We start from the raw sequence: 25,942 nt of genomic DNA, 5'->3' as shown, positions 1-25,942 counted from the left end.
GGGCAGCGTTTCTCAACCTTGTCAACTTGAAGATGGGTGGACTTCAGCTCCCAGAATTCCCCAGCCCGCATTTGTGGACTTCAGCTCCCAGAATTCCTCAGCCCGCATCGAGCAGAAAACTCGCAGCCCACTCGGGTCCCTGTGCAAGCAGCGGGCGACAACTCTCATCCTCCCCAGCCAGGCGACAGCTCCCATCCTCCCCAGCCGGCCTCTCCCATCAGCAACTAGGTCGAATGGTGACGGATGCGCTCAGGAAGCGGGGTGGTTTGCCAATGCTGTTTCCAACACCCCACCCCACCCCGCATCCGGGTTGGACTACATCTCCCATTAGCCCCAGCCAGCCCAGCGCGCGCTTCCGGGCCGGCACTAAGACCCGGCGGCGGCGGCAGCAGTGGCGGCAGTGGCGGGAGCGCTGTGCGTCGGGATTGGCTATCGCCCGCGGCAACGCGGGACGACGGTTCGCGCCTCCTCCTCCGGGCTCGGCTAACGGCCGCCGGGCGGCGGGCACCCGCCGCGCATGCGCCGGGGCGCGAGCCCTCCCAGGGGGCGGGGCCGGAGGAGCCCCAAGCAAAACAAAGCCCGAGGCGAGCCGGGCGGTCGCGGCGGCGGCTCCGGGGCTGCTGGAGCAGGATGACTCGCCGGCTGCCCGGGCTGAGGAGAAAGAGCGCGGCGGCGGCGGCGGCCTGAGCGGCGCGCGGTGCGCGGCGCTCTCTATGCCCCCGCCGCTCCCCCCGCCCAGCCTCGCCCGCCGGCCGTTGGGGGCGTGAGGGAAGCCCCGCCCCCGCCCCGCCCCCGCAGGTACTGCTCCCCGAGCCCAGGTGGGTGGGCCCATCATCCCCGGCGGCCGGCGGGAGCCTGCTGGCCGGGGAGGATGGGGCTGGACTACAGAGCCCATCCTATCCTCACCAGAGACCCATCCTCCCCAGCCGGGTGCTGGAGGGGAGGACGGTGCTTGCTTCCTCTGCCGTTGTGGGTTCTAGATGGATTGGACTACACATCCTCTGGGCTGGCTCCCCACTAACAGACCCATGATCCCCAGCCAGTGCCTCCCTGGGGATTGGGGAACCTGGTGCTGGGAGGTCTGGGGAGGATGGGGCTTGCTTCCCGGGCCATTATGGGTTCTAAGTGAGTCGGACTACAAATCCCATTGTCTCACCTGTTGGTTGGCTCCCCACTGAGAACAATCCAGTATCTCCAGCTGGGAATTGGAGAACCAGGTGCCAGGAGGGCTGGGGAGGATGGGGCTTGTCTCTCCTATTGCTGTGTATGCTAATGGCTTGGACTACAGATCCCATCCTCTCCTATTTCTTGGCCTGTCTGCATGGCCACCCAGGGCTCATCCCAGTTGCTGGATGTTGGGGAACCAATTGCTGTGATGGCTGGGGATGACAGGCCTTGTTTCCCCTGCTTGTGTTCTAAATGGACTGGACTACAAATTCCATTCTCTCACACCTCTTGGGCTGCTACCTGCCAACAAAGACCTATGTCAGAACCTGGTTCCTGACAACCTATTATCCCCCACCAGTGTGTCACTAGGGATTGGGGAACCAAGTGCAGTGATGGTGGAGGGTAGATGGGGTTGGACTACAAATCCCACCCACTCCCAGTCAGCTGGGGGACTGGTATCCCAATGCAATGGGGAAGGGTTGCCCTGGAATCCACCCCTGCCTTCATCCAGGGCCACCAACCCGCTTAGAGCCCTCCTGCTGCGTTGGGCTGTGTTCTGGCTGGGGGCGATGGGATTTATAGTGCAACCCCCCTGAACGCAGAACTGGCTCCTGATGATTTTTGTCAGCTCCATTGTGGAACCTCGGGCATCTTTCAACAGTGCCCTCAATTCTATTTTAAAACTGCACCACGGCCTTCCCATAAAACATCCGTGCTGCAAATGGCCTGTGAAGACATTAATGGCACCTTGCTCGTGTGTGTGTGTGTGTGTGTGTGTGTGTGTGTGTGTGTGTCTGTCTGAAAAGTAACCCCCTTGGACACGGTGGGACTTTCGCCTGATGAAATGAAGCACTAATAGAGAAAGACAAGGCAGTGGATGGGGCACAGGTAAAATGCAGGTCTTCAGCCGCTTGCAAATTTTACAGAAAGAAGCAGCTTCGTCAGTCTGCCTTTTCCTGACGACGGTCCCTGCCGATCATCAGTGATTTCATAATACTTTTAATATTTATACCCGTCTCATTCCTTCTGAGGCTCAGGTGGCTTAGAGCGATCCCACACAAATCTGTCCTGTGATGATGCAGTTAATGATCTGAGTCTCGCTGGCGGAGGAAGGGAGAATCAGCAGCCTCAAGAATGAAACCATCATGCCCGTCTTAATAGAGTGACCCTCCAAATTAATGAAAGGATTGTAAAATTTCTTATGTGAGTTTAGATACCGCCCGATCCTGCCTTCTAAGGCTGCTAAGAGGAATTGCATGGCATCAGGCGGTCTGATACTGTGGCTTAGAAAGACTCAGCAACAAAAGGAAAGATACAATAACACACAGCTGAAAAGGTGTCCTAAGAGTGTGGTTTCTGCTGCAGAGGCGAACATGGCTACCCTTTCTGAAAACGGTTGCAGACCAGGGAAAACATCCAATGGGTGAAGGAAAAGAGCCGGTGATTGAAATGAAAAAGGGATTGGGGACTCACACGGGGTCCCCATGAACTCTGAGCAAATTAACCGACTTTGCTTTACTCATGGTTTGAGTTTGAATGAGGAGGCATTGAGGACATGGCTGCTCTGAAGCCAGGATATTGCTCTGCGAGGCTCAGAAGTGCATTCTGGTTTTCAAGTTACTGAAAAGGCCTCTAAATGTGAGTTTATTGGTGGTGATATATATTGCATACCCTGTCCATATTCGCTCCCCTTCTCGCTTTTGTTGGAATAATCTGGGGAGGCTTGGGGGGGGGGGATCACATTCACACAGTCGCCTGCCTTAGTGGGTTTGTTGGGAGGGGAAGAAGATTTGAAAGCAAGGGGGTTGCAAAGGGGTTTTGAATTCAACCCTGTGTTTTTAGCATACAGAGGAGAGCTGGTCTCGGTCAGGTGTCTTCTCCATGTTCTCAGATGAGGCTCTGAACTCTCCTCCCTCCCTCTGCCCCCTTTAGGGTTCTGTTCCTGCAGGGGGGGGGGTGTTTAACCGCCCCAGCTGATCTCCTGGGAGATACAGGTGGCTTTTGAGCTGGTGGCCTGGGGCAGGAGAGCAGTCAACATCCCTGGGTCCATTTTGGGTCCTCTTGCCTCTGCCTGTTCCTTTTTGTGAGTTTGCATTTGGGGGCAGGGTGAGTGGTGTTTGTCTACTACTCAGATTTGTGCATGTTCCTATGACGATCATTCTAAGGCACGGAGGGGGCTGTTTATACGTGCCGTCCCTTGTCCAGTTCCTAATCGTGTTGGAGTCTTCTAGACTGCTGTTCCATGAGTCAAACAAGGAAGCCCCAGAGGTAAGGGGGATTTTCACTCCGCTTCAGCTTCTGAAGCAGAACCATTCTGCATTTGTTTTGCTGGGTTTTCAACCCCGTGCCAGTTTGCCTGGTTTTAATTTTGTTTTTGTTTTTGGACGGCTTTCAAGGTTTTTGCAACGCAAGCCCTTTCGTTTTTGTCGTGTTTTGGTTTTTTTCCTTGATGCAGTTTTGCGTGCTGGTTGGAATAACAGAGGGGCACGCTTTACATAATATTGTTGGGGCTTGAGCAGGTGGCTCTGAGGCTGAAGGGAAAAGATACAGCTGAAAAGCAGCCTCTTCATTCCTCCCCCCCCAACTCTGCTCCTACACTTTATATCAGCACTAGACCCCCTCCCCTTGCAGTGGCAAGCCGAGGCAAGCAGCTTCCTGCGAGCGACATCAGCCCTGTTGGAGCTGTTTGTCAACAGTGTAGAAAGAAGAGTGTTCAGCCCGCTCTTGGATTTTTTGCTGGGATCCAGCAGGTGCAGGCTGGCTACAGGAAGGGCTGAAGGCTGTCTGGGACTTAGTTGCTGCACGTTCGCCTTCCCTCCCCAGGTGCTGTATTGTCTAAACCAAGCTGGAGGTGTCTGTCTATTTTTAGCAGGCTCCCTCTTGCAACGCGCTTCCTTCTTCTCCCTCAGCGAAAAGTCACATTCTCCTGCAAGCTCCTAACTATTGATTTCCTGCTACCGACGAAGACCCGAAAAGGCCATGAAGGAGATGCTTTGGTGAAAAATCAAAGCGAGCGGCGGACTTCTTGCTTTGAGTCTGTGGGGATGGAGGATGGCTTAGGAAACTCCTGACATTCCAGGATCTGTACACGTCCTTGCTTTGTTTGGGTTGAAGCACGGGTGAGATCCATTGTTCAGTTCTTCTCATGCAGAATGTGAACGTGTTTGCACGGAAAATGCTCGGGCTTGTTTAGAATGAAGCGGCCTTTCTTTATGCCTTGACAGGCTCTGGAATGAATATGGATATTTGCAATGCCCCCTGAATGCTAGTGGTTCCATTTGGAGACTGGAGGCAACTCATCATGATTAATCAAAGAAGGAAATGACTTGGCTTCAAGTGAATGATCAGTTATGTGTCTGATTTAATAACTCTGAGAGCCTTTAATGTTTAACAAAGATGAAATAAGTTCCCATGGATTCATCCCTAAACGCAGTACACGGGATCGCTGACCTGATTGTCATAACTCTTATTTTACCTGAAGCAGATGTGGTAGCTTGCCAGTGGTGCTTAGCGTATTTTATCAATGAACGAAAGGGCTCTAATACTAATGGTCATGAAGTGCATATTTATGAAATGGTGATATATGTGGTAAGATCAATTCAAGTGACCTGTTGCTTGCAGGATTGTCAGATGCTCTCTAACCCTTGGCAGGGGTATAATTGATGGATTTGTCTCTGCAATCTTGTTTTGTGGCAGGTAACATGCTTAAGTATTTGTTTATACATCCGGGTGTAGAGGAAAGACAGCCCTCTGTGTTTTAAGATTGGCTGCTGCTTGACTACCAAGCACCCTGCTTTTCTTTAAATGATGTCATGCTAGCAGACAGAATTGCATACAATGCGTGAATGGTAAGATCATCAGCAAATTGGATTGTGCACCTAAAAATATTGGTGGCACATTGCTCCTTTTCAAGTAGGGAAAAGAGGTGACAGCACTGATCAAGATGGAACGAGTAAGACAGAAATTAAAACTGTGCCTTAATTCCAAGAATTTTTTTTTTTTTTTAAATAGCTTTTCATCTCTGAACTGATCCTGGTGACTTATGTTGCATTAAAATTGTTTTTCTAGAAAGAAAGGCCAGCAACTTGATTTTTCTCTCTCTTTCAAAGCAATGCTATTGCTAGCTGTGATTCTTTTTTTTTTTTTTGCAAATGTTTAGGTCACGTTCTGTGTTTTGTTGTCACACTTGTACTTTGTTGGGTGGCTCTTCTGTTCAAGAAAAGGTTGGATTGGACCGAGAGCTAGAAGCAACACGCTGTTGATATTAGTATGCCTAGCTTACATGGTTTCATTGGAACTGAATTCATTGGCCATGGTGCTCTCTACTGTAGCTGAATTAAACAAATGGTGAGGTTGTGGTATGGAAAACTTGGGAATTGCAGGTCCATGCAAATACCTTCCTGCTTTGAAATTCCCTCCAGAGTCCAGCATCTTAAAAGGATACTCTTAGTGGACCAACACACAGCCTTGGTGGGAACCATGATCCAGTCCTGAAAGTCTTCATCTCAAAAGCAATCAGCAGCAGCATACTTTTTTTTTCTATATATCCCCACTTCATTCTTATTTTACCTTTTATAGAGTTTGTTCATTCCAGTAAGATTTCTGGACATCGCAGAGTCAAGCTCCTGTCCCCTCCAGCTCTTGAGTCTGCCCAAAGTTATGGTCTTTTTGCTTTGCAGCATGGAGTTGTTCACCATCCTTCAGTTCTGCCACTAGGTCATGGTGGGACTTAGCAATGAATGCGCTGTTACACAACTTCAGGCATTATCTATAGTTTGTCTGGGTCACAGCTCACTTCTTGTAGCACTTCCTCCCTAGTACTGGCATAGACACCGATTCAATCTTCCCATTATTGTGCGTTTTTTGGCCATCTCAGACAATTTGGGGCAGGGGTCCCATTTTGAACAAAAGCAGGGAGGGCCCGAGATAGCTGGAATGCCTTTGGGTTTCCCTTATCCTGAAACAAGGTAAAATAGACCGGCTTTAATCTCTGTCACTTCATCTTTCGAACTGCCATTGCTGTCATGCTGCCATTTTCCTGCCAGTTTAATTTTTGTGGCAGATGGGTTTCTCAGATGTGTTTCCAGACTGGATGGGGAAATGACAGGAATCTTGATAACTCCTTCTCTGGGTGGCTTCTTGTAATTGGGCTGGAGAGCTGAAGAACAGGCAAGTCCATCTTCATTTCTCATAGCCTCTTCCTCCCTCCCACCCCATCAGAATGCCTCGCAGTAAAACACCAGCTGTCTTTTTTCCTAGTTGTGTCACTGGTAGTGTTGAATCTCAGAAACAGTCTTATTTACACTAGAAATTAATGGTGGTGAAATGTATAGAGGGAGGGTGGTTACAAAGGTCAGAGCTTGGATGAACTATATGATACCAAGAACTGGCACTCATGAGCACCTTCTTATTTCAACAGAGTGCCCCATATCAGATGTGATATGATGGGCGGTGACAAATTTGAAATATAAATATGATATGATATGATATGCTCAAAATCCCCCCCCCTTCCGCTGCTAATAGGTGGTCCTCCTCCTGTCTCCCATCCCACTTCTTCCCACCAATGGTGCTTGGCCTCCTCTGTCAAAAACCATGTCAATCACAAAGGAAAAAAAGGTACTTGACTGGAAAAGAGTCAGTTTTGTGGGGAGCCAGCGAGCAGGAGGGTTCGTGGTTATTCTGGTTGGCTACTGTATCATATGGGCTAAGTGTAGGCGACTCTTAGTAGCTTTCTGCTCAGCTAGTTCATGGCCCTTGCCCCAAGTTTCACAGCCTGCATTTGCACCCTGCCTTGTGCTGCACTGATCCCGGATGGCCTGAAGGAAGATATGTGGAGCCCCGTGTAGATCCTTTTTGTGCGGGACCTGCTGACTGCATAAAACATGCTCCATCAAGTGGGGGGTGGTTCTCCATTATACATGTAAACTGAGGTGCTTGATGGTAAAATGGGTCCTGTAAGAAGACTGAATGGCTGACACATGTTTCTTTTGTTGCAGGTTTTAACAGATTCTTCTGTAGCGTCTGTGTGGAAAGTGCCACACACCCTCCAGAACAACGACGGCTTTTGCTTGTATTTTCCAGTGTTTCTTTTGTCAGCAAGTTCAGCAGAATTGTTTTTCTTCAAGTGCCAGCCCTGATCCGACGGAGGAGCCAGCGACAGAAATGGTAAAAATGACAAAATCGAAAACTTTCCAGGCGTACCTGCCAAATTGTCACCGAACCTACAGTTGTATCCACTGCAGAGCCCACCTGGCTAATCATGATGAACTAATTTCCAAGGCAAGTCTCTGGATCTCATGAATTCATGCTCTAATGCCTATTCTGTTACCTACTTTAATTGCCTTAATGAGACAAAAAGTTATACCAGCATTTACATTTTTGAAGCCTCTGCTAAGAATCCAGTGAATAAAAATGCATACATGTGAGCAGTTTTTTTCAAACTTGGCAACTTTAAGATGTGTGGACTTAAATTCTGAGAAATTTGGAATTTAAGGAACTCTGGGAGTTGAAGTCCACACATGTTCAAGTTGCCAAGTTTGAAAAACAGCTAGTACAGAATCAGCTGTGTGTGTTGCGTATCATTTTTCAAAAGATTATGCGTTAAAAAGCACAGTGTTTAAAGGTGGGTGGTTTTGTTTTTTACATGTTTAGGGATATAACCACTTATATAAAACATAACCAGGGAGTGATCTGTATCCATTCTACTACTTGGATTTTTTTTTTAAGTTGTTCTGTGAAAACATTTCAGAAGCCACAGGCTCTGTATTTGAATCACGCTTTTTAATTTCTTCCTTGTTCTCTCTTGATCCATTCTTAGGAAGACTTAAAATTGATGTCCTGGAGAACAGTATTGTGAGCAAATTCTTAGCAGTTAGTTTCCCAAGTTCTGTGTAATCCTTTGGCTCCTTGACTGAGCGTATTTTCTCCCAAGCACATGTATTTCTCTTTCTCTTTGGTGTGTCTGGATCAGTGTTTCTCAACCTCAGCAACTTTAAGGTGCCTGGACTTCGACTCCCACGCTGGCTGGGGAATTCTGGGAACTGATGTCCACACATCTTAAAGTTGCTGAGGTTGCGAAACACTGATTTCGATCCTGTTGGAGAGAAATGTTGGACTAAGATGAGAAGTATTCTTGCATGGTCCAGATTTTTCTTCTTAGCAGTGAGATCTATCATGGCTGATATATCTACATTTGATGTCCGCTCTGGAACTAATGCATTCACTAGTACTAACTCAATATCTGTTGCTGGTTCATACAATGGATGTTAAACTCATCATACACAAATCAAAAACAATCACATCTGCTTAGTTTCCCACTCATTGATTTTTATTATTTTTCCTTTCTATGCAACCCCCCCCAAACAAACTAAAAAAAAACCCAGATCTTTCAACGAAATGCTTTGTAAACTATCTTCAAACTTTGTACCTCCTGTGTGTTGAAACTGTTTCCAAGGTAAAAGCATTTCAGCTTTTAAATAAACAGTTTACCAAACATACAAAATATTTTCAGACTTGCTGCTTGTTTAACATCCACATTGTTAAATACACTTACACATTTACTGTATTACGGCTGATCTCCTGTACATTTCAGGTGTGATGTACTGGTAAAATATTCCCAGCAATCATTTCAATGCAGTTAGGTGAATAGGTGCAATTTTGAGAAGTGAAGTTTGAAGCCACGGGGAAAAATTTTGTCCATTTCTTGTTTCTTAATTGAGTATGTTCACAAACCTGTAAGGGAGTGAAAGTTGTACATATGGCAGCGATTTGACATGTAAAGCACAGAATATTTCTGTTTCAAAAACAAACACTACCAGTGTAAGGCATTGAGTCATGATTGCCCTTAATATAAATCCAAACATTTCCTGATTTGCAAACTGTACATTGTGATAGTGTGGATTACTCACACTACTGAAAACGTGGTGATATTGGGAGATTTGATTTCCAGTTACGTCTTGAAATTCACCCACTTGGAAGTGCTGTATAAATTAGTTTTCTCCAGTGGCGGATCCCATAAAGAAAGTTACATAGTTGGGAGACCCCAAGTTTTCAGTTACACAGTTATTTTTCATTCTGTCCCATCTCACAGATTCATTAACTCTTAATACCATTATTATGTATAAATTAAGTAGAAGGGGCAGCGTGACTGTTTGAGAGTTTGATGTGACTAGTTCTGTTCTTCTTCTTCTAGCACCATTAAAGGCTCTTTTCTACCATGAGTTTCTGACTAAAAGTAAGACTTCATGGATAATTGCTATGTGAACTGGTGCTATTTTTTTTAATTTTAAAAATGAACTGCAGCGATTTTCTCTCTCATGAAAATGCATACAAATATTAGTATCTCTGAAGTAAAGAAACCACGAAACACAGGTGCAGTTGCTCTGAAAAGCCCATTTTACAACTTAGCATTGAATTCTCAAACTTCTAGGCATCATACCTTTTTTTAAAAAAATACCTAAGCTTTATATTTGCATCACCAGCCTGAACATCTTCCTCCTACACTACATAATAATGTCAGTACATACTGGTTGATATAAACTTAATCTTAGTTGTGGCTAAAATCCCATTTACATTAGCCAATGTATTTCAACTCTAAAGCAACCAGTAATGCAAAGCTAAACATAATCTGTTTTCAGTCCTTCTGACAGTGTGATAATGAAATCTAAATAAAATCTTGAAATCTGCTCTGTAGAATATCTGTGTGTGTGTGTGTGTGTGTGTGTGTGTGTACACACACATACACACCCCCATTTGAGGTCTATTTTCCCTCATCATAGCAAAGAACTCAAGAGTATCCAAGTAAATATATCTTGGGAGATTCTGAAATGTGCCTTGATAGGAATGTCTCATAGATTAGGGCAGGGTTTCTCAATCTTGGCAACTTTAAGACGCGTGGACTTCAACTCCCAGAATTCCCCAGCTGGTGGGTCTAGCATCAGTTTCTAGCACATAATTGATAACTCTGCAGAAATCTGATCCTGTGCAAGTACCATTTCTAAGGAGCTGAAGATTACCACTAAAGTAACACTCAAGGCTGCATCTAGCCGACTTTGGTGGATCTTGAAGAAGTGAAGAGGGCTGGACTTCATTAGGACTTGGATGAGAGGTTCCCAGAAAATGCCAGGGCTATTGGCTATGATAGAAAGTTAAAAGAAAAAGAAAAGAGCTAATTCTGGAAGAAGCCAATCACTGTTGCCAAAAATCCCAGTATGGAGATAACCATGAAGACCTGGAGTTGAGCCTGACTGAAAGGAGGCTTCACCTTTTCAGGGGTAGCTGGCCTTGTGGGACAAACCTGAAGAGCAGAAGTAAAAAGGCAAGACTGGGATTAACAACTAAATCTAGCATCCTGTTCTCATTTGCGGTTCAGCTGCTGTCTCTGGAGGTGCTGAAGCAAGACATGAAAAGGGATGGTGGTGTCTGTCTGCTGTGGCCCATCGCTTTTGGGTCTCACCTGGAGGGAGTTTTATAGCTGCCATTCCTAGCTTACTGTGATATCCATTTCTCTCCCCCGCCTTTAAAAAAAGAACACCAAAGCAAGGAAATGATTTTGAGACCTAAAGGCTTTGAAAAATGCCTGTAGCACCTTCCAGTATCCTCCTCCTGGTCTCTTTTATCTTTCAAAATGATAGGAATGCCCACTTCCATAACATTTTAATTCCTTCTTGTTTTCAACTCCTTACCACTTTTAAAAAGCAGCCTTTCTCCAGCTGGATGAATCAATGCCCAGAAATGAAGCTGCTGCCAGGACTGTAATATATATATATATTTTCAAATATTCAAACATTTTTGTGGGGAGATGCAAAAACTTTGTTTGAAAAGCTTGCCTGCTTGACATGTTTTATTTCACTATTTAAAATAGTTACCAAAGGGAGATTTCTTTCTTTCCAGAGCTGTTTTTGGTGCACAGTATCCGTTTTCAACCATTTCAACTTTTAATAGTAACTCACTTTATTGCAACAACCGTTCAGTCACACCTGACGCGTTTTGGAAAGGAAACCTTTTGCTTTCAAATAATGTTGCTTTTTGCTTTCAAATAATGTTGAAACGCACTTAGCCTTGTAACAAAGGGGCTAATTCTTGAGCTGTCATTTTTGAAAACAGAATGCAATTGTGCCGTTTTGTGGTACTTTTAACTGGAGGTTTCCCATGCCATTTATTTCAGCCTGTTTTTGAAATCCTCCTGTGAAAATAACACTGATGCATCTATTCTTTAGTCACTTTGTCTTTGTTAAGGCGATACAGTAACAAGTATAGAAATGTTACTATTTGGTTCCTTTTTTTTTTTTTTTGCAGCTCTATAATTTATCCCATCCCTTTCCATGTACATAGAAGATTTGCAACGTTTCTGCCACTTAACTGGTGCAATGAGTATTAATACATAAATTGAAAAGTGGTCCCACTTCTTTCTGGCTGCTCCAGGCAGTGGCGGCGATTAGATTTACATCCACGTATAATTTTATCTAAATATTGGCTTTATCAATAATGAGCGGTTTAAACGACAGAAGCCCATTTCTGGCAGGTTTGCAGGCTTTTTTAAGGGAAGAAGTCCTTGATGCTCCCTGAGGAGCTACGGGGACAGAGCGCTGGTAGGACCTCGGTTCTGAGACCTGTGTCTGTGAGATGACCCACTTGTGTTACCAAGCAGCTGACGGACACACCCTCCAGATATTTGGGACTTTAGCTCCTATATGCAAGTCACAGTCAGAAACTACCTTGAGGCAATGTCAGAACGTGCTTCCCTTGACATAAAACCATGGACATCAGTGTGACATGTTCGTTTGTTTGTGTGACCGTGTGGCTAAGTATGTCCCATTTATTAATGCTGCTTTCCAATATCCACGGATGGGAGGACCTTTTGTCATTTCTGCAGGTGTGTGCGTCATTGTTTTCCCTCCTCCCCCCCCCCCCCCTTGGTACAATAGGAATTTTAAAATTGGGTTCTTATGATTTTGCATGCTTTTTTTTTTTTTTGACAGCGGCTAAGTTAAAAGCACTGAAATAATTACGCTTTAGTCATTTCAAATAGGGCGACCATGGTACGGTATTCTAGATTAGATTTGACAGTAGTCCCACCATCTCCAATATTGGCTATGCCAGCAGGGGATAATAGAAGGCACCTTGAAAAGACTCCAGATGGGAGAAGCCCATTGTAGAGGGAGAAATTCCCCTTCTCTGAGTTCAGCAGAGCACTCTGTTGCTACAAGTTTTGTATATAGTATTCACGTCCTGCATTAATAAGCTTGTCTACAGTACTGTCTGTCAGTTGAATGGAGATAGCTGGCAGGTCTTCCTTTCCTATTACTTACCTTCTAAATATGCTCTGAATCAGGTACGGAGAAACACGTGGGACTTCTGAGGTGGTGGTGGGGAGAACAAAGAAATCATGGTGTGAATGTGGCCTTGGGTTGAAGAATGTTGAACAGAGCCCATTGCTTGTGTGAATGAAGCCATTAACTAGCAAGTAAGCGGTCAGAATCAGATTGGTGGTATGTATGTTGGTATTTTAGTTGTGAGCTTTGGATCCAAAATCTTCTGAATTACCATGACGACTAATGTATAAGTACATTAAGTTGTCAGCTTGGCTGTGGCACTGAGAGGCACGTGCTTGTTTTTGGGTGTCCAAGGCATGCATCTGCTTAAAGCGACAGAAATGGTTGGGAATATAAACAAACACATCCTGAGAACGGTTTTCAAGGAAACCTGTTTCCATATAGATTTATAATCCCTTTTTGAAGTGCGTAAGAGGTATTGAAAGAACACCTGTGGAACTGCATTTGAATGTCTTCTGCCAAAGCAAAATGGTGGGTGACTTCATGGACATCTAGTGCAATGGCATTGTGACTGCTTAGTTGCGGCTTAAATGTTTGTCTCTTCAGTAGTCATACAGCAGAAAGGTGTTGCTTCATTGAGACGTTGGGTTAATGCACTGCTAACCGATCTTCACAACGCAGTGCCAATATTCCTGCAAGTCCTAAATCTGCAGTGGAGTATTTTCCGTTAGATACGTTTCACGAGATGATGGTATTGTCTGTTTGTCCATCTTTCAGATACCTGGATAAGAATCATGCAGTTCGATACCCCAGTGCTGTGTTACCCTGCTGAAAAGGAAACATGAATAGTTATTCTAATAGAATATTAGTGGAATATAATATCATATTATATTATATGAAAGCACAGTATTAAGTCCTTCACATCATTTTACCAATGTTACAACCATCCTGTATTTTTGGCCATTATTAAACTCATATTACAGATCAGAGATAGGTAGGAAGGATGAAAGACAGTGTGGTTTTAAATGTGCCCATTGTATAAAGATGAATTGAGGACTTCTAGATCACTTCTTAATTGTTGCACCACACCAGGCCTTGCTGTACCTCCATAATAACAAACTCACTATGCAGAACAATGATTAAAGATGTCAAACCTTGTGGACTTTGAGAGAGTGTGATATCTGGGACTGTTTGCCCATGTGCTTGGGTAAAGATTTGGTTTGAGACTGGTCTGCAGACGATGAATTTATAGCCTCCCAAACCAGACCTGAAGATCCATTATTTCAACACTCAGTCCAGCTTCGCTATCAGTTACTGTGCGTTCCAAACAATGCCCATTTCAAAGTTCATGCAGTGGTTTTGCTTTGCCTTCTGACAATGAAAGAGGGAGACCTTCATTGAAAGAATGCTGCGACGTGGTCTTACGAAACGCTTTTTAAAATGTAAGATTCATTTCCCTCTTCTCTTTCTTACAGTCTTTTCAGGGAAGCCAGGGGCGAGCTTACCTCTTTAATTCTGTGTAAGTACAATGACATTTCTGCTTTTCTATGGCACTGAGAAACATTCTGATATTGCTAGCTTGTTGTTGGGTTTGGTTTGTGAATAGCGAAAGAACGAAAGATGTCAAATTACAGCTTCCAGAATAGCAACATCACACTGTTAGGATAATTCTAAGGCAGTGTTTCTCAGCCTTGGTTACTTTAAGATGTGTGGACTTCAACTCCCAGAATTCCCCAGCCAGCTTGCTGGCTGGGGAATTCTGGGAGTTGAAGTCCATACATCTTAAAGTGGCCAAGGTTGAGAAACACTGTTCTAAGGAATGACAGGAAATGTTGATATTGTTGAATATCAGATGGGCCATAGGTTCTTCACTCTACCCTACCAAGGCCCATCTAGTTGGGCATCTGGAAAACTCTAACACCATTGTCTCCCCTTACTGTCAGTCTTTAGCAATGCATATTTAGTGCCTCACTACATTTTTAACTGACATGAAGGGATGATCTTGGGCTGTCTGGGTAGCACCACAGATTGAAAAGACACACATTGAAACTTTTAGCACAGCTGGGCAATTCTGCCTGGTTCCCTTAGATTGTGGCAATATGCATATTTAAGTTGTTTTTAGTTATTTCATATCAAGTCACAATTACACCGCATCCCTGTTTTGTATTAGGTATTACTCATAAATCAGCTTGGTTTGGAAGATGAAAACAACCTATCTCGTCTTCAAAATAGCCTTCCAATCTAGCTCAGGAAACATTTTCCTCCAAGTCCTGGCCAGAAGTGATATTTTTCTGTTTTTGCATAAAGCTGCATCGTACGTTCTACATCAATGAAACAGTCTGTGTTTCTCCCATCCTCTCTTGCAGGGTGAATGTGGGCTGCGGTCCTGCAGAAGAGCGAGTTCTTCTGACGGGCTTGCATGCAGTAGCAGATATTTATTGTGAAAACTGCAAAACCACACTTGGATGGAAATATGTAAGCAACTGCTCGGCACTCGACTGATATTCAGTTCAGTTCTCTTGGTTGGTATCAGATTGAAGTGAAAGAGGAAGCACACGATGCCTGCCCGTCCTGTATGTTTTGGGTCAACTGGTTGAGCGGACGGTTGAAGGAAGACTTGTGCAAGTCGCAGGCAGTCCAGACTTCAGCACCAGTTGTGTTAGTTCGTTGTGCAGCCTTTACTGAGCAGGCCAACTCCAGATTTTGCGGGGCAGAGAATATAAGCAATTTGCTTGCCGTGCTCACATTTCTATTGCTAATGTCACCATTACAGATTCACTTGGCCCAGTACATTCTTCCAACCAGAGCAAAGGTGGGGAAGCTTTAAAAGGCTGAGGGTCACTCTTGGTCATTTTCAGATGAAGAGAGCTTGTTCTTAGCTAGACATATACAGATTTCAAAGAGCCTTGGTAGCCAGTGGATAAAATGCATGACATCTGGCTGAAGTTCTGGTGAGAGGAGAAGTGTAGAAGGCTGTGTGGCCTCTTTCTGCCCCATGCCGCCTTCAGAATGTGTGACATCAGAGCTTCCTCTTTTTTCCATGAGATGTAGCTGTGGGTTCAGATCCTATCATCTAATGCATAGTTGGTTGACACTATAGTTATGTGTGAACCAGTTTCAAGATAATGTCTGACAGGATGGTTGAGAATGGAAATATATTTTCTAAACAAGTCCCATTTCTTAAGTCCTGATTCCATTTATGTGCTAAGGATGTTGGGAAGGTCACAAGTAATTTTCACCTCAAACCCCAAAAGTTCTCTTTATTGCAAAAAAGACCTTCTAGGTGATGTGAATCAAACCCTGTTGCCATAGTGGCTGATGCTCCCACTGACCTACGTACTCTCGGGGTTCAGGTTCAATCATGTCTGTTTGGGGTAGGGTGTAAAATTGGAAGGGTTTTGTTATTCATTTGAAGGTATATCCTGATCTGAGATGGATGGAGAACTAACTCTCCTTTCTTGCCTAGGAACATGCATTTGAGAGCAGTCAGAAATACAAGGAAGGAAAATTCATCATTGAACTTGCTCACATGATCAAAGACAATGGCTGGGAATGAACTGCAATACGATTCCTTGTTTCTGGACAACCGATCTCTGGAACATGCTTTATTTTATAAAAAGACTAATGAAAACAAACAAACAAACGGTGATTGGGTGGTTGAGAAAATCTCTGCATTTTCAAAGCCACCAAACTCAGTGGTGTAATGTTGTGGTCCTCCCCTCCCTGCAGAACATCCTTTGCCTTTTTTTTCTCCTCTCTATGTAAGTCCCCTCTTTTTCTATATGTACTCCTGTGTAAACGGTTATTTTGGATGAACTTTTTCTATACTCTGAGGAATGATTCCATAATTCCAAGTAACTTTTACTAGATAGCATCTCTCTTTTGACCGACGCCTTCAGTTGCTCCTTTGTGCTGTGCGTGCTTTTTGCTGATCACTTGCTCCAGAGTTTTGAAAGAGGCCTGTATGAACAGTCCTGGGAAGGTATGGGATTAGTACATCTTTATTTTACCCCGTATATAGCCATTTCTGTGGTCTCTTTGCAGTGAAAAGGATGCAGTATTGTATTATTCATTATTACATCTTTTTTTTTTTTTTTTAAGTGTACCACAGCCCGTTCGGTATCTTTTGGCTAGGTTTGTGAAAGATTCAGTTAGCTGCCCTGACTGAAGTTAGCAAGGATTTGCTTTCCTATTTTTTTTAAAAAAGAGAGAGAAACTGTCAGGGAAGAGACTGAGTAATAATTTGCAAGGATAACTTAAGACTGTAGACCCAAATCCATACATTCTGAAGAAAGTGTAAGCTTTGCTCTTGTTAAAAAGAAAAGAATGTATAGCAGTGTCTTCAAGATCGGAGGACTGAAAAATATGCAGCTCTTATTTTTAATATGTCGGTTTAAAATGTTTTTGGTACTGTACCTTTAATGGGAAGGGGTACATCAATTGAGGTTTTATGGCTGGTTCCATGTAGTTACCTAGTTTTAATGCACTGGATGAAAAAGTTAATTCAATGTCCTCAAAGCCACCTGCTTTGGCAGTACTGAAGCACACCAAATTGTGTGTGTGTGTGTGTGTGTGCGCGTGCACGAGTGTGTGTGAAAAGCTGTCACTAATCCACCTGGAGGAGGTTGTAAGTTTTGTAAGCAAGTAAAAAGTGGCAACTTGGCATAAGCTCTTCATTAAAAAAGAAAGAAAGAAAAAGAATGAAGAAGATAGTTTTTTTAAAAGGGGTGCTTGATTTGCTGGCTGAATCATCCCTAAGCACAATTTTATAATAATCTGTTACGTAAAAAAAATATCATCTTGGGATTTTAGCCACCCCTGATTCTAAGTGGGGCGGATCAGACAGGACCACAATGTGTAAATGTGTGTAGCATTTCTTTACAGGAACTTTTATGCATACCATTTCAAGAGATTTGAAAACATTTTGGGGTTGTTGGGGGGGTGGGTTGCATTTTTTTTGTCCCAATATTTCCAAGGGGAAAAATGTATAGGAGAACATTTTATCTGAATAATCCAGAACTGCTGATAGCATGGATAACAGTAACTGTAATAATAATAATAATAATATAGGAAGCTTTACAATGGAAACTCTAATATACTTTTTACCTGTTGCAGCTAAGCTTGGCATTGTCTCTCCCTATGGCTGCTACTAAACTCCTCTAACTGACGTTCAGATCTCAACTGCACTTTAGCTGTATCCTTCATTATAAAAATAGGAACTATCTTCTCCTGAAATTAAACGCCCCCCCCCACTTCCCCTCTTGATTGAGGAATTAATTCCCTAGTAAATTCTTTGGGAAGAAGAATGGTTACACTGTGATGCAAAAAGGATATTGAATATATCTATTTAAGTGTGTGTATATAGTTACCTTTTAGGCATTCAGATCCAAAGAGCTGTACAGCTAGTCTCAGATTTTGTTTGACCTTTATTCTGGTGCTTTATTTAGTATGAATGAATTTTTAAACCCATGAATCTTCAGTCCGGTGCCTTATCTAAAGTGCAGTGGAACTGGGATTCGTCTTGATTCACATCCAGACAGCAGCAGTTTCAGCCCTCATGGTTTTATTCGAAGATGAGATGCTTGTTAGGGAGTACGTTTGGATGTATAATAATTGATTTACTGCAACTACCCTGCACTGCTAGTACAGGTCCCTTGGACTGAGAGTAATCAGCATAGGAACTATTACCAGCACCCATAACATGTCCTGTAAGTTTTCTGACTTGTGCAGACATAAGCCTGTTGAGTCCTAACATTCAAACGAAATTAACGTCTTGTACACCTCCCTACAAATCCTTTAAAGGTCTGGTTTTGATGTATCCCCTCTATTGCTTTATGGCAATAATAGAGAACTAGATTATCCTATGAGATCAGTATCGACTGCCAACAGCAAAAGTTCTGAAATTTTCAGCAGCCAGACTCACAGGGTTGTTTGGTTTGCAATGCTAGCTATAGAACCTTTTTCCTTCAACAATGAGTATTTGCTTTGCTAGTGCTCACACTGATGCATTTCTCAATCATCTGAAGGCCACTTTGTCAGGATTTTGAGAAGGTGGGAGCTTGAGGGGTAAAAAAAAAAAACTTGAGGGGAAAATCTCATGCGAAAACTTAACTTTGATCAGGAAATGCTTGGGCCAAACTACGTTACACACAAATGTGACTGTATTTTTCATAAAGCCGAAAATTCACTTTGAGTGATAGAGAATCCACATAAAGTGGATTTTATACTAACTAGCTCTCTACCAAGGTGTATTTTCTCATAATGAAAAAGGGGCACCTTCTCACACATTTGCATGTAACGTGCAGGCCTTTTGAGTACATGAACATGGGCAATTTCCCTAGAATTTTTTGTTTAACCTGGATGCCAAAAAGAGGGAAAAGAGGCATTTGGAACATCAAATTGCAGCTTAAAATCTAATGCAATTTATTTGTAGTGATAAGCATTTAAAGATACGAAACAGAGCAATATTTTTTAATGGATTTTGAAACAAGGTATAGGAAGGCCGTGGGGAATTTTAAATCCAGAACAAATTGTGTAGGTCTCAAGTAGCATTCCTGTATTAGATTCCTGGGAATTAGTGGGCTCTTTTACTTGGCACTGTAAGAGTTCTTTAAAACTGCATACTACAAATTGACAGATTTGGTGAAAATTGAATCCAGATACTGCTGGATGTTGGTTGATGTATAAAAGATCAGTCTGGATACTGAACTTTCCAGCATTACGTTAAAAAATACTTGAACATTTTACAAAGCATTTTCCCATTTAACCTTTTTTTGTAATGTATTCTATTTAAGAGTTTGTGTGTGCTTTGTGGGTAAGTTTAATCTTTCCCTTCAACTTGAGCACTTTTGTTGCTTGTTATTTTTATTACTGTTGATCTTAACATTTATTTTATATATATATATATATATATATATCTATATTTTATAAATTGTAACAGCGATTTTTGTGAACATCTATGCGTTATCTACTAGATTTTCCTCCCCTTGGTGAAGTAGGTGAACTGACTACAAGCTGGTTCTTGAGAAGGTTGTTCATTGGCACTTAGAGGAACATGCTGACAACATTTACATTTTTGGAGTGTGTGTTTTTATTCTTCATAGTCATGGCTCTTGTAAAATAACCACACAATCTGACCTGATTCAGGGCCAATTCAGACACTCTAAAAAAAAAAAAAACCTCAGGAGATATTACCCTGTAGGGGAGAGAATGCTTAATTCTTGGTGGGCATCTCAGAAGTAAAATCTTGGAAGAATTGCTGTTCTGTAGCTACCCTCGCTCAGCTATTTCTTCTATGGGAATGCATCCATTTGAAAGCACCATCTGAAGGTAGAGTGTCTGAATTCTTTCTTTTTGCTGGCAGTTGTACCTTTGAGGCTAGCGGTTGTGGATCACTTCTAATGTTTTTTAGGGGGGGAAAAAACACACTTCCAGAAGATTGTTGGCAGCATTTATTAGTTGCCCCACCAGTTTTGTTATGCTGAGGATCTGACCCGCTGTGCTGCTTCTATGAATCTATTATCTATGTTTTGATCTTACCTAAGACCACCTCCAAATTACATGGTTGTTGTAGAGAACTTACATGATAGAGCTGTGTGGCAGATACTGTTACTGAAAATTCACTTGGATCCGGAGGAAATTAGACCTCATGCCTGCCCTCAAGGAAAACGGATAACCCATATTGGCCATGAACAATGGTTATCAGCATGAAAAGAGTACCTAGTTTTGGCCTTTAATGTGAAATGCGAGATTTGATTTTTGCTTTCTGATAAGCTAAATCTACATAATACATTTCATGTGAACTTGGAAAGATAACATAATGAGATCTTTAAGTGGCGTTGTGGGTCAAGAAGGGAATATTCAAGTGAATGATTCAGTAGCACCATATTCATTATCCTGAGTGTAAAACCAACCAATAGTGTGACTTGTAAAAAGGGTTTCAGAGAAGCAAACGCGTAGTGTCGAACACATGCTTTGGTGGCAGTTGGCTTATCCCTCATTGCTGGAACAATTTGGAAAAAAAAATGCTTTACTTTGCAGCTGATGTGGCTTCGTCCTGGTTTTTGCCTCAGCAATACTGTACACAATTTGTCGTTTCACTTTATTGTATCTCTTTGACAGTATCACAATAAAAACTTTCCGTTTTTTGTTGAATGTCACTTTTTTTTTTCTCCCTGCTTTGGGCTGGCTTTTCTCCCAAAACAGTAGGTAAACAAGTCATTTTTGCTTCGTGAGAAAGCAGAGGGGTTTACGGCGGATCAAGGTTTTGCTCCCACGTTTCAGAAGAGGTAGCTTTGGATGTTTGAAAAAGGCTTCCTGTTCCTTTCTCCCTGCCTCCCTCCCAGTGTGTTTAAGCAGCACAAAGGCCAATTGTCACAAACTGTTGCTGATCTGGCAGAAGATTCCCTTCCTTTCATTGGAGGCTTCGATCTGGAGGTGATGTTACACAGGCCAAGAATTAGGAGAAAAAACTGTGGGCGCAGTCCACACAATTATTGGCATTGTTAGCTTCTGCTCACCAACGTAGGCAGCCAACCGTGGCCTCTCCCATAACGCTGCTTTTCCCCTCTTATCTGACTCATCCCTCTATCCCATAATCTATGGCAACTGAATGTGTTCAGTCCTCCTTGAACTTTGGTCTGTATTTTTTTGAGAGGTTGCACCGTCCCCACACTGCAGATATTTACCTCTGGCGTGTGAACAGAGTTGCTCTGGGCTGTGTCCCAATGGGCAGTCCAAGAATTGAGGTAGTGACTAATACAATTTTAATCCTTTGCTTAAGTACCCAATTTGCCGGTGGATGGTAAGTTTTCTTAGCCTGCTGATAAGTATGGAGTTAAGGTGGGGATTGGCTAATTCAGAACGTCAGCCCAAACATAAAAAATGGGTTTGCGAAAGACAAGATGCAAAGTTGTAGACACAATGAAGACTTAAGTGCCCATCAATTCATTTTCCTCCTTGCTCTTAATTCAACTTAGGGATGCCTCTGTTCACACTTGGTCAACCAAAGGATTTGTCATCACTTCCAGTCCAGAGATAGTCATCACCGCAGGAAAGGAGGTAAGCATCCAGCGTATGTCCTTCCAGCACAGTTCAGGATTTCATTTGACTGAATAACGTGTCTGAAGCATTTGCCCGTTGTTTTTAAAGAAAGCAGGAAAGACGACAGTTCAAAAAGTGCAGAGAATGTGCCCTTAGGTGCACCAAATGCTCCGTTTGATGCCCAGCAAGTTTCAGAAAAGAGTATTTCTCGATTGGAAGTAGGAGAAGCCGTTCTGTGATCATCAAGGATCCATTTGGATTTCCAAAGTGCCAAACTTTTTCACTGTCCCTGGGGGAAGAGTTTTTTGAAATGTTGGGGGCAGTGCAGTATTTTGCACAACTCAAGTCATGTCCGGATGATTTGAAAGGGGGATTGCGATTTTTTAATTCAAATAAGAATGCGGGGGAAGCAACTCCTGTTGAAGAGACAGCACTAGTTTGATGACTTTATGCACCAATGGTCTGGAGCTTACTCTGTTGGCAATTCTCAAGAATTAGATCTGCATGTAGGAACTCTTTTGTGTCCTTAGGTTCTGGAACATGATTACATGTAAAGGCTGATTTTTCAGTCCATCTGAAATGGCTTTTGTTATCTCAGACCAGATTATTAATTGTAAAAAAAAAATCACATAATACTGGGGACTGATAATAGAATTGCAAGGAAGACAGTTATGGTATAGGAAAGTAATGATTCCAAGGGCACCCAGATCAGAGAAATTATCTTCCAGTTTTTACTTGGCCCTGCTTGGTTTTTCCATGCTGAATATTTTTTCTGATCTTTAAAAAATTATTTTAAAGATCATGCATTAAAAGGGGAGTCTTCTATATAAAATTAGAACTTTTCAGTAAAACATAAATAACCTACATAACCTCTCTTAATAGGAATGACTCATTCTGTGATACACTTTGCTCTAGACATTATAAGCTTTGTTAAATGTTCTTTATGGAAAATTGTTACAGCCACTAATGGTCCTGCTACTGTGCTTTCAGACTACATCTTTGTCCCAGAATGATTTTCAGGTTCTTATTTATGCTACCCTCCTCCTTCACACGCACACACGTCCCATGGAAACCATAAATGGCTGGAACAACTCCATTCAGAGTATTATAGGTTTCTCTTGAGTGTAGTACTAACTTACACTTAACAGAAGTTTCCTTGGGGGACTTGGAAGGACACAGCCATGCAGAGTGCTTGGAAAAGGTCCACTTGCATTTTGACCAGCTGTAATCCTGTTCGCTATCAGGAAATCGTCATCTCAATGACTCAGAACATTTACTGCTAACGACCAGCTCCATGTATAGTCAGTTCTCCCCCATTCAGTGACACGCACACTAAAGTCACGATCCCATTGTGAAAGAAGCTGCAATTGAACTAGCGACAGTTCAGATGTTTAGAAGCCATTCATAGTTTTAAGCGGAATGATACGCAGGAAATAATATTCTCTCCATGGTTCATCGTATAAGAACAGGCGATTTGGAGGGCATTGTCCTACCTTTGATGGAAAGCAGACATGGGCCATCTCTGGGCAGGGCCCAGTTTTTTTGTTTCTTTTTGGGCTTTGGGGTGAGCCTGATTATTCTGATTATGCATTTCCCATTTTTCCTACCGGTAATCAGATTCGTTGGCTTAGTTCCCAACTATTGTGTATTTTCTGCCTCCCTGTGGACTTGCCCTAGCTTTTGGCCCTGAAACAGGTGCTGGGGCACGGGTTGCCCATCCCTGAAGTATGGAACTGGGATGCGTGATCTCCCTCTGTCATCGTGCGCATCACTCCAACAATTTGGAGAAACCTGCCTCTGCTCTGAAGGTAAAGACCACTTTGATCCTCGAACACCAGAAATGCTCAGCCCGTTTTCCTGAATAATGCAGCAGCGTGTCCTCTCTTCATTTTAATGTAGCTGCCAACGAGATGCAGAATATAATCCCCCATCACGTCCCCCCATATCCTCACATTTTAGAAACAGGAAAGCCACTGTGTTCTTAATTTGGATCTAGTGGCCACCGGGAGCTTGACATGTAGCAATTCTAGCGGGTGAAGGCTCTGCTTGGGAGAGAGGGTGCCTGTCAGCCCATGGTGAGATAAGCAAGTGAAGTGGAATTCACTGCTTTTCCAGAGAGACCATCGGACACGAAGCTGTGAGTCACTACATGTTGCATAAGCCTCAGGTGAGAGATGAACAGGCTCTTCATTTCACATCATTCCTCACTGGTGAGCAAAGAAGTCCCCAAAAGTTTCTGCTGCGTACCTTCCTCCTCTAATTCAGCATTGCTTTCTGCTAATCATTCCAACCGTAAAGTCATCCCCCATCTTTTTTTTTTGTGGGCCTCGAACGGTCCGAAAATGAGTTTGCAAAAACCAGGATTGTTTTTCTTCTTAAAACATATTCCCCTTCATAAACTCAGGTAATTCTGAACTTGGCAAGCTTTACCAACCTTCTAGCTTTGTAAATTTTCTTCCACCTCTTGTCCTGCCCCTTCTTTCTACTTTGATACACCCCCCAAAATGCAATCATTTCTTCCAAAGAGCCCTAGTTCCCTGTTGTGAATCTTGGAAAATATGGGTGACTCATTTTCTGCCAATAGAATGGGGGGGCTGGAATCCTAAATTGGCAGGCTTCTGGAAAAAAAAAAGCCCAAATTGATAATCAGGAAGCAAATGAAAATGGAAAGCTTTAATGAAAAATACTCCGCATGATTTATCCTGCTTACAATTTTTGTGACCCAGGAACCTGTGTACAAAAGAACATTGCCGCAGTTAATTTTCAAAGATAACTTTTCAAATTTACACACGCTAGATATACAGTTTTTAAGAATCTCAGCAAATCGCTGAACAATCCAAGAAAAATGCAGTGATGTGGTAGGTACAACCTCTAGTCAGATAGCACAGACCCTCGCACGTTGACTGTACACAAAGGCGGCTTCTATTTTAGGTCGGCTCTGTATGACAAGTTGCAATTCTCGTTTTCGTTTGGAGAGTGAATGGAATTAATTGTCATCTTTGATGACATCTTCCTCCTGCTAGAGAACATTTGTCAATGGGATCATCGCAGAAGGAAAAGTGGTGGGTGGGGAGGAGTTAAAAAAAAACAAACACCACCTTATGTGTTTTAGCTTGAATGCTACTGCATTACCTAAAAACAGGGCTGTGAGAGGCGCAAGGACATTCATGCTGGGCTTCAAGACCCAGTGCCCCTATTCCTGACCTTGTCGGGTTGAGTGGCCAACTCAAGAGGTCTGGTGACCTCCAGATGTGTGAGTTCCTAGAATGCCCAAGCTGGATGGCCCGTGCTGACAATTTCAGGAGTGGACCAAACCAGGCTGGACCCCTTGCACGCGCCTGTACTGCAGCTCAGGAAACCTGTCCTAAATAGACACTGTCTCCCCTTTGCAGAGATAAGGAACTAAGCACTGCACCCAAAGCATTGCCATTAAAGGTCACCCGAAGAAAAAGGGCTAAAAATATGGCCCTTTTGCTGACAGAAGCAACCGTTGGTGGAAGGTGCTTCAACCCTTCTGTGTTGCTATTTTGCCTTTCTGCAAATAGGCACTTACTTCCCCCTTACTATTCTTTGCTCAACTCCCACCCACCTGCATTTCTCACCATTAACAAGAAATGTATCACTTACACGGTTTTTAGATTAGTTTCCTTCTAGGGTCTAGAAATCCCTCTGAGCTCCAAAAGAAGGTGGCTTAATTCCCCAAAGGGAGAAGATAATGCGGGCTACCTGGATTAGGCCAATGAGCTAGATGCCTAAAGCCACAGGGAGATTTCCTAGAGGTGTCCTCAGTGGGCTGGAATATCTTTCTGCTGCACATCAAAGAGGAGGGGGAGCAACAGCTCTTCAGTAGCTAAGGAACACGAGAGAGAAGCTGCAGCATCAGATAGTTTGTTGAAGGAGACATCTCGCCACATAGCGATGGAGATCTGTATCCATCATCTCTTCCAAAGCAAAGATGCTGGCTTGGAATTGTATTTCTAGGAGGAAACTCACCAGGTTGCAGAGGGCAACTGCTTTTTTACGAGCACCTGGGCAGCTGTTCAAAATGGTGGACCAGAAGGCACAATTTGGGAAGGACCGTGGTTTACCATCAAAACTGAATGCTGCCTTCTCCTTCCAAATTTGTCCATCAGCCATTCAACTGTGAAATGGAACCCCTCTCCTTCTGTTTGGATCATGCTTCACTGAAAGAATATTGTGAATGGTCTAATTTTTTGCGACAGCAGCAGAGGCACAAAGCTGGTCTTCTCCATTCCAGACAGTGAATTATTTGGAGCTGGCCCTCCCCCATGGGCTACCAAGAGCTGAAGTCTCCAAAGCCTCCACTTTTCTTCTCTTTCTTGACAGCTACACTGGTGGATGGCCCGTCTTCAGCCACTCGCTTCCTGTAACACAAAACACATGGTCCCAAGTCACCCACCTTCCTAGGAGGTAGATCACACTACAAAAGAGACACTGGC

General features: G+C 43.3%; 2 protein-coding genes across 6 annotated transcripts in view; one reads left to right on the top strand and one right to left on the bottom strand.

Annotated features, from left to right (window-relative positions):
- Nucleotides 1-535: 535 nt before the first annotated feature.
- YPEL1 (yippee like 1) lies at nucleotides 536-20,577 on the top strand. Of its 4 annotated transcripts, none has more exons than XM_007422436.4 (5): nucleotides 536-798; nucleotides 7,164-7,446; nucleotides 13,916-13,959; nucleotides 14,807-14,915; nucleotides 15,907-20,577. In XM_007422436.4, the coding sequence occupies exons 2-5, from the start codon at nucleotides 7,330-7,332 to the stop codon at nucleotides 15,994-15,996; spliced, it is 360 nt and encodes a 119-aa protein (XP_007422498.1). In that variant the 5' UTR covers nucleotides 536-798; nucleotides 7,164-7,329; the 3' UTR covers nucleotides 15,997-20,577. The 4 variants fall into 4 exon arrangements, with proteins under 4 accessions (XP_007422498.1, XP_087991492.1, XP_025033460.1 ...); XM_088135366.1 differs by lacking the exon at nucleotides 536-798 and adding an exon at nucleotides 2,636-2,805; XM_025177692.2 differs by lacking the exon at nucleotides 536-798 and adding an exon at nucleotides 3,046-3,435.
- A 3,558-nt stretch (nucleotides 20,578-24,135) lies between these two features.
- Nucleotides 24,136-25,942, bottom strand: part of PPIL2 (peptidylprolyl isomerase like 2) — a 40,866-nt gene continuing 39,059 nt past the window's right edge. Inside the window, exons 20-21 of one of the 2 annotated variants that reach the window (XR_003086672.2) lie at nucleotides 25,110-25,867; nucleotides 24,136-24,212 (exon numbers count right to left, since the gene is read on the bottom strand). Coding sequence is in view for 1 of the 2 variants with exons in the window: in XM_007422435.4 (XP_007422497.1) it covers nucleotides 25,777-25,867 (91 nt within the window). In the remaining variant the exon portion in view is untranslated. Of the gene's footprint in view, nucleotides 25,868-25,942 lie in introns of both variants that reach the window. The other variant, XM_007422435.4, reaches the window with a different exon arrangement.

Source organism: Python bivittatus, unplaced genomic scaffold (genome assembly GCF_059951505.1).
Source record: "Python bivittatus isolate LINGU-HERP-01145 unplaced genomic scaffold, Pbiv_v1 ctg000100_np1212, whole genome shotgun sequence".
Lineage (NCBI taxonomy): Eukaryota > Metazoa > Chordata > Lepidosauria > Squamata > Pythonidae > Python > Python bivittatus.
The sequence above is the reverse complement of the archived record's forward strand: the minus strand, read 5'-3'. Positions and strand labels throughout refer to the sequence as shown.

What these genes read in the sequence shown, in the direction of transcription:
- YPEL1 (XM_007422436.4), top strand. Translation starts at nt 7,330, where the DNA reads ATGGTAAAAATGACAAAATCGAAAACTTTCCAGGCGTACCTGCCAAAT. An exon ending in ATGATGAACTAATTTCCAAG is followed by an intron (nt 7,447 to 13,915) that starts GCAAGTCTCTGG and finishes TCTTTCTTACAG; the next exon opens with TCTTTTCAGGGAAGCCAGGG. An exon ending in CCACACTTGGATGGAAATAT is followed by an intron (nt 14,916 to 15,906) that starts GTAAGCAACTGC and finishes TTTCTTGCCTAG; the next exon opens with GAACATGCATTTGAGAGCAG.